Below are 8,263 nucleotides of genomic sequence, written 5' to 3'. Positions count from 1 at the left end.
CTTTGGTTATGAGATTCACCATTAAGATTAAAATGATCAAAAGGACGATTAGCATTTTCTACAATTTTTAAAGGAGAAAGTTCAACTTTTTGAGCTTCATCGTTATTTGTTGATTCCATACAACTAAAATAAATATAAATAAATGATAGTTAAAATTTTGCGTAAATAATGCGTATTTACAAACCTGTCGATGTCTCCGTCCGCCGGAGATGAATATTCCTCTTCAGGAGTCAAATAATCTAAATGTGCTTTATTTACATGTAACAACAGCTCTGGTGGACGAACTCCGGTCAACCCACAGAAGGGACATTGGGAATTTCCTTCGACATGACAAGTCCTTGTGTGTTCCCGAATACGTTCATCAGATAGTCCTGACGTACCACATATCTCACAAGAATGGGCGGAAACAAAATCAAGATCTTCATTTGAATCTGACATTGCTGCAAGCAGTTGTGATTCAGATATGTTGATTTAAAACCACAATATTTTTCCGAAATAGCTAGTTTTTAATAATAATTAATATAAACAAAACGATAATCAATGGTAATTTTGAATACACCAAAATTAATCTTTTTGAAAGGGATATACACAGATTTTTCCTTACGACGTTTATATGAGTGAATTCAAGGATATGATCATAGATCAATGACACCAAGACCAAAAACTTGTGTTGTTTTCCGAAAATCACATATTGTCACTTCCCTTCAAGCAAGAAAACTGAGTTCAACAAAGAAACTCCGACCTCAGACCGCGAAAATCGGGGTTGCACTCACACATTTGCAACTTTTTGTGTATGAACACAAAAGTCGAACGAGAATTGTGGTGAAAAATGAGAAAAGGAAAAGAAAGACAAGGCCAACAAGAGCCAAAGCGTCATTTTGTTATTTTTTGTTGAATTGTTTGGTCGCGTCGTGTCTCGTGTCGTTGTTTGTCAAATTCTTGAAGTCAAAGATAAAGTACATAATATAAATATTGCTCCATGTGATGAAGAATCGGATAGGAAATAGAATCGGATAGAATGTGCAGCAACAATCTGCACATTCTCAAAAACCACCCGGCCGAGTGCACCATATGCAAACCCAATTTACATTGGGAAAAAAACCAACCCCTTTACCCGAAGGTACACCAATGCATCCGGATGTGATGCGAATGACTGGGAATCGACAGCAGGTATTTAATAACATAAATATATCTCCTGATCATTGTTAAATCAATATCTTTCTAGAGAATAACGAATCAGCAGGAGATATCAACAAAGGAATCCACAGTGTATTCACTAATTGGAGGGAATACTGGACATCCAAAAGTGCACAAACATCAGCAGCAACAACAGATAAAAAGATTTATTTTATTTAATATTTATTTTAATATTGTATTTATTGTTCTAAAAAACATTAAAATAAAAAAAAAACAATTTCAGTGAACAAAATTGATAAACAGATTTTTTTGTTTTGCTAGAAATGTCAAACATATTCGATACTCGAGTATCGATCGATGTCAAAATGCCGGACGTCATTCGTTCCGACTTCGGCTCCGATTTCTCGGAATGGAGATTTTCACCACACTAATACATATGCAATCGACTTCGCGGTGATTATAATTTCCATACTAATTTGAGCCGCCTTCGGACCAGTTTCTGATCCGAAATCGGACTCAGCTCCGCCTCAGGCGGAGGGTTCTAGTTATTACCACGGCTGCCACTGGTAAAAAAAATTCCTTCCAAGATTCCCCAAAAATCCTACCGTACAAAAACCTACCAAATCTTTAATTTTCGTCTTTAAGGCCGTGTGTGAATTGCTTTAAATAGTTAACATCGTGTAAAATTTTTGACACTATTGCCCAACTAACATTTCAGCTTCGGTTAAGGTATTACAAAAGCTACATTTCAGCTTCTTTTAAACTTTAGTAAGGTTGTTGGGCATGGAAAAAGGAGAACGTTATACAAGTTTGACTCTCTATAAGGATCTTAAACGAAGCTTTACCGAAGCTCTACCGAAGCTTTGAGATTTGACAGATAGCTTCGGAACAGCCTGTATAGCTCTTTAATACATGTCTTATCGAAATTAAAAAAAAAAAAAACAACTACAAAAACCAAAAAGAATTCTTTTTTATCAGGTTTTAAATCATGAATTTTATCTTTTGACCTGATATTATATATAACATTATATTAGTATTTAGTTTATCTATTAATAATAATTTGAAAAGTGGATAATTTTTTTACCACACCCAGGAATCGAACTTCGTATCTGCTTGGTAGTAGTCCATCACTCTACCCACTCGGCCATCCTAGTATATTCATTAATGAAATCAAAAACTTAATCAGTTCAAATAGCAGAAATGTCAAAGAAAAAAATGTCCGAGCTAAATTATTCAATGTCAAAACCAAAAAGTGTCCGAGCTAGATTATTCAATATCAAAACCAAAAATTAAATAAAAACTTGGTAATTTCTGTAAAGCCTCTATAAATTCACTAAGCAAGCTTATCCGAAAAACAAGCTTTCTTCGTTTAAGTTTCTTTAACAGTATTTAAACAACTTATTAGAAGTTGTTAAACAAGTCCGAACTTCTATAAGCGATTAAATTCTGAAGCAAGCTCAATACAAGCTGTATACAAAGCAGAACCTGCGAGATCTCAATTTATAGAAGATGTTGTGCTAGTTGGGTGGGGTGAATACAAATTTTTCAAATTGTTTAATATTTTTCTCTACCTATTTTCTGCTATGAAACTCCTTTTAAATAAAAATAAAAACGAAACCATCTGCAATAAAAAATTTACTCAAATTTAACCAGGTCCCAGAGCCCAGAGAAAATAGCCCTGTTCCTTTGGGAGGTCAAGGTGGCAAAGTAAACGTACTACTAGTAGTTTCCCAGCAAACGTAGAACTACAGAAAAAAACGGTGAAATATGTACGTAAAAGAAGTACTTCTTTTCCACTGAAAAAAGATAGGAACTCGGGAAAAAACTCAGTTATATACTGTATATAAGGCCGTGTTTGAATTGCGTTAAACAGTTAAATCAGTGTTAAATTTTTGACACTATTGAGATGAATAAAAATTTTCAGCTGTTAAAAATTTATTGGGCTCTGGGACCTGGTTAAATTTGAGTTAAATTTTTTTTGCAGATGGTTTTGTTTGTTTTTTTTTTTTTATTAAAAAGGAGTTTCATGGCAGAAAAGAGGCAGAGAAAAATATTAAACAATAAGCCATACGGATGAAATTTTTTTGTTCACCTCAATAGTGTCAAAAATTTTACACGGTGTTAATTATTTAACGCAATTCACACACGGCCTAAAAGAATACGTGAAGCATCTATCTCTTTCTGGCATGCAACATGAAATAAATTTCGCCTCCATTTAAATTAATAGGGGTATTCACGATCCGATGCAACTGGTCTAGTATCATTGCAAAAGTGCAAAAGTGTAAAATCTTGCAACACTACAACAACAAAATATATGGATTGAAATTTTACAATGGTCTTGCACTTTTGCTATACCCTAACCCTATTGCAAAACAAAAATACAATGGTGTCAAATTCTTTTGACAGATGGCAGCTCGCCGTCGCGTGTCGCCCATGATGAACAGTTTATCTTTTTTATTCTTATTCTTTTTTATTTTGTTTCTTTTGATGGAATTTGTGAAAATAAATTAACCCGAACACAACAAAGAATGAAATTATAAAAAAATTGAAAAAAAAGAAGAAGCATCGGTGGAAAGTCAACTCCGTAAAAAAAAGAGTGAATCTGATATAAATCATATCATGGATTCCATTCAATATTTACTATAGATAAGAAGAGGTGCGTTCACGATCCATTGTAAAAAAATAAAATTTTACACTTTTACTAGGCCTGTTGCACCAGATCGTGAATACCCCTAATGTCGTTTTCTTTCACAGTACACATAATAAGATAATATCTTCCGAACGTTGTCAAAATTTGATTGTCAAAAATGGGAACCAGTCTGTCAGGTCGGCCTTTAATTTTTATATTTCAATCGCAGTAAACAGGAAATTTGTTTTTTTTTTTTAATTTATAAAATGTCATTTGAAAAAATTATAAATTAAAATAATAACTTTTCTTTGTGGTTCTCGTCGGAAAACGGTCAATAGTTATTAAAAAATTAGTGTTGTGCGTGGTTTTTCGGTTTTTATGCGTTTTTCGGTGGTAATTTAAAACAATTAAGAATTACGGTGGCTGACATTGGTCGCCAAATTGTCAGGTTTTGACAATTTGGCGACCAATGTCAGTTCGGAAGATATTACCTTTTTATGTGTCCCTTCAAGCAAGAAAACTGAGTTCAACAAAGACAGTCCGACCTAAGAACGCGAAAATCGGGGTTGCACTCACACACTTGAAGGGATGATAGAGACAATTGTGTACCTTCGGGTAAAGGGGTTGGTTTTTTTCGACATGTAAATTGGGTGTGCATGTGGTGCACTCGGCCGGGTGGTTTTTGAGAATGTGTCTATGAACAGAAAAATTGTTATTTCATTGTTATTATATTTAAGAGACAGTAGGAAAGTATATTGATAGTAATAAAACGCTAGAACACAATTTATAACACTGCCGGTATTTTGAATTACCTTTCGCTTCCTCCACTCGCTCACTTACTTACTTTTTTTTTATTGTTTTATTAATTTTGACGTTTAAACAAATTTGCAAAATGGTGTTGCACTTAATGCATCCGGATGTGATGCGAATGACTGGGAATCCCCAGCAGGTATTTGATAACGTTAATATATCTCCTGTTCATTGTTTAATCATTATCTTTCTAAAGAATAACTAATCAGCAGCAGTATCAACACAGGAATCCACATATTTTCACCAATAACAGCAGAAAAAACAAATTAAAGGATTTATCTTATTTAATATTTATTTTAATATTCAATATTGTATTTATTGTAATTTCTTTTGCTACAAAAACATTAAATTAAAAAAAAAAAAACAATTTCAGTGAAAAAAATTAGTACAGGATTTTTTTTAGGTTAGAAATGTCAAATATATTCTATACTCGAGTATCGATCGATGTAAAAATGCCGGACGTCCTTCGTTCCGCCTTCGGCTCCGTTTTCTTAGAATGGAGATTTTCACCACACTAATACATATGCAATCAACTTCGCGGTGATTATAATTTCCATACTAATTTGAGCCGCCTTCGGACCAGTTTCTGATCCGAAGTCGGACTCAGCTCCGCCCCAGGCGGAGCGGATTCGGACCGAGGTCGGACCTGTTTGCTTGAAGGGGTACTGTGGTTTTCTTTCACTCTATTAGTGCCTGGCTACACGGTGATTTTTCAATCGCCTAAGCGTGAGCTTGTTGGCAAGCTCACGCTCACGGGTACCCTTCAAGCAAACAAGTCCGACCTCGGTCCGAATCCGCTCCGCCTGAGGCGGAGCTGAGTCCGACTTCGGATCAGAAACTGGTCCGAAGGTGGTTCAAATTAGTATGGAAATTATAATCACCGCGAAGTCGATTGCATATGTATTAGTGTGGTGAAAATCTCCATTCCGAGAAAACGGAGGCGAAGTCGGAACGAATGACGTCCGGCATTTAGACATCGATCGATACTCAAGTACCGAATATATTTGACATTTCTAACCTAAAAACAATCCTGTATTAATTTTTTTCACTGAAATTGTTTTTTTTTTTTATTTTAATGTATTTGTAGCAAAAGAAATTACAATAAATAAAATATTAAATATTAAAATAAATATTAAATAACATAAAGCTTTTAATTTATTGTTGCTACTGTTGTTGGTCCATGGATGTCCAGTATTCCCTCCACTTAGTGAGTGGTGGCCGGGTGGTTTTTGAGAATGTGCCTATGAACAGAAAAATTGTTATTTGATTGTTATTAGATTTAGATTAGATTAGAATTGATTTTATTCATAATAATTATTAAAATTAATATAACATTTTAATATAAAACAAAATCATTTAGACATGGCTATCTGCCGTCTGCCGAATTGACTATTTATATACTTTTACAATATTATTTATTTTTTACATTTAACTTTTAATTTTACAATTAGCTATTTTTAATTTATTTTATTTATTTATTTTTTTTTTATTAACAATTATCACATAATAATAAGAAAAAAAAAAGTGTTTCATCAAAAAAGTCCTTGTAAGATTCTATTTCGATACCTTAAAGCAATTGTACAGAACTGATACAGTTTTGAAACATTCATTTGATTTAATTCGAATATGACTTCCTCAGTGGCTAGAAAATCTTTTCCAAAAATACATCTTCTCGTTTCTCTTAGAGTAGGACACTTTCCCAAGAAATGCACAACGTCTTCCCTCTCCATCCTGTTGCATATATTGCATATGACTGGAAGATCTGCTCTGTGAGGTATGTAGTTAAGGTTTAGATTTTCAGCTCGTAGTCTGACCATCATTGAAATTTCCCTGACACTAAGCTCATCCCGGAAGTAGTTTGACTGCTGCAAATTGTGGTTAAGCTGACAGTAGACCGTACGATGTAAGGAGCTTGAAGCTTCATCCATGTACTTGGTTCTAGTTGCTTCATCTACCTTGGAAATAATTTGATACATGTCCTTTTTTAGTTTGGAAAGGTCCTCAACATTACAAACCAAATTAATTCCACAATTTTCTGCCAAATCAAGCCATTCGCGGTACCATCCACTCCTTGAATTGATAGCCTTAAGAGCTGCTATTTTGGGTAAACGATAGTCTGCCAAATTTAAGTTTCTTATTATATAATCCACTTGCAGTTTTAATGTTTTCACAAAAAGTGGAGAAATTCCCGTTTCAAGCATTATGACATAGTTCGGTGTGTTGGCCGGCAAATAGAATGCCCGTTTAATGTAGAAGCGCAATAGCTTTTCAACAATCTCATAATATTTGCTTCCCCAAGTTTGTGCAGCGTAAAGCATAATGGATTCTGCTACCGTTTCAAAAATTTTGTATTTGCTACTATGAGCCACAGATTTGTTCATGAAACATCTTTTCCATGTGAGGTTTATCGCCATTTTCGCTTTATTAAGCTTTTCACTAAAGTGTTTCTCCATACTTAAGTTCTTCGTGAAGGTAACTCCTAAGTACTTAAACTCTTTGACCACTTCAATCAATTCTCCATTGAATTTCCACTTTTCGTTTGCGCAATTTCGCCCTCCATATTTTTTGAAGATCATCACTTTCGACTTCTCTAAATTGACAATTAATCCCCAACGTTTGGAATATTCGTGAATCCGATTAATCATTAGTTGAAGTGATTCAGGAGTATATGCGAGCAGCACAATGTCGTCTGCAAATAGCAGAGCTTTAATCAGCGTCCCCGCATAAACAATACCTCCGGGCAACCAGTCGATTAGATCCTCTATGAATATTGCAAATAAAAGCGGGCTTAGTGTGCAACCTTGCCTAACCCCTGATGCAAATTGGAACCAATCAGACTTATCTTCACCATTCCACACAGCAGCTCGAGTGTCTTCATATAAATTTTCAATTAGCCTGACAAATTTCAGAGACATTCCTTTTTCGAACAGCTTATAGATTAGCGATTTACGATCCACAGTGTCGAACGCAGCTTTGAAGTCAATGAAGAACACGTAGAGTTTTTTGTCTTGGTCTAAGAATGAATCTGCAATACTCCGCAGCACAAATATATGATCAACAGTTGAATATCCTTGTCTAAACCCGGCTTGAAATTCTTTTAATTGTTTGTTTTCTGTTATCCATGTTGACAGTCTTCGTTGCATTATTGCGGTAAATATTTTGTATGATGCATTAAGAAACGAAATTCCACGATAGTTTGCTGGATCCGATGCACATCCTTTCTTGTAAATAGGAAAAATTAGTGCTTCCTTGAACTGAAGAGGTATCACGCCTGTTTCAAAAACATTATTAAACAAGAGAGCTAAACTTTCAAAAAGATCGATATTCGCATACTTATAAAATTCGGCTGGTATTCTATCAGACCCCGGTGCTTTTCTATCTTTAAGGCCCTCAGCTGCCAGTTTCACCTCATCCGGAGTTATTTGTTGATCAAGGATTTGATTTTCGATTCCTGGAGCAGCATAATGGATGACAACCCGGTTCATAACTGGATTAAGAAGCATATTGAAGTGCCGCGATAAAACATCAGAATTAAGGTGTCGACAAATTGTGTATTGTACACCGTTAAGTTTCCATGCCAATTGCCAAAATTCAGCCGAATTTCTGCAGGTCGCCAGTTTTTGGGCTTGCATTTCAAAATATTTTTTCTTTTTGTGTTTACATAGCTCTTTAAACAGCTTGTTTGCT

The 8,263-nt window shown here is 34.8% G+C and overlaps 1 protein-coding gene across 6 annotated transcripts in view; it reads right to left on the bottom strand.

The window, feature by feature from the left end:
- Positions 1–651, bottom strand: part of LOC129905186 (zinc finger-containing ubiquitin peptidase 1-like) — a 126,652-nt gene extending 126,001 nt beyond the window's left edge. For 3 of the 6 annotated variants that reach the window (XR_008770557.1, XM_055980598.1, XM_055980597.1), the window contains exons 1-2: positions 185–651; positions 1–123 (exon numbers count right to left, since the gene is read on the bottom strand). Coding sequence is in view for 5 of the 6 variants with exons in the window: in XM_055980598.1 (XP_055836573.1) it covers positions 1–123; positions 185–438 (377 nt within the window). In the remaining variant the exon portion in view is untranslated. The remainder of the gene's footprint in view (positions 124–184) is intronic. The other 3 variants (XM_055980600.1, XM_055980601.1, XM_055980602.1) reach the window with 2 other exon arrangements.
- Between the last annotated feature and the right edge of the window lie 7,612 nt (positions 652–8,263).

The sequence above is a fragment of the Episyrphus balteatus genome, chromosome 1, assembly GCF_945859705.1.
Source record: "Episyrphus balteatus chromosome 1, idEpiBalt1.1, whole genome shotgun sequence".
Lineage (NCBI taxonomy): Eukaryota > Metazoa > Arthropoda > Insecta > Diptera > Syrphidae > Episyrphus > Episyrphus balteatus.
Note: the sequence above shows the minus strand (reverse complement) of the source record. Positions and strands in the feature narration are given on the sequence as shown.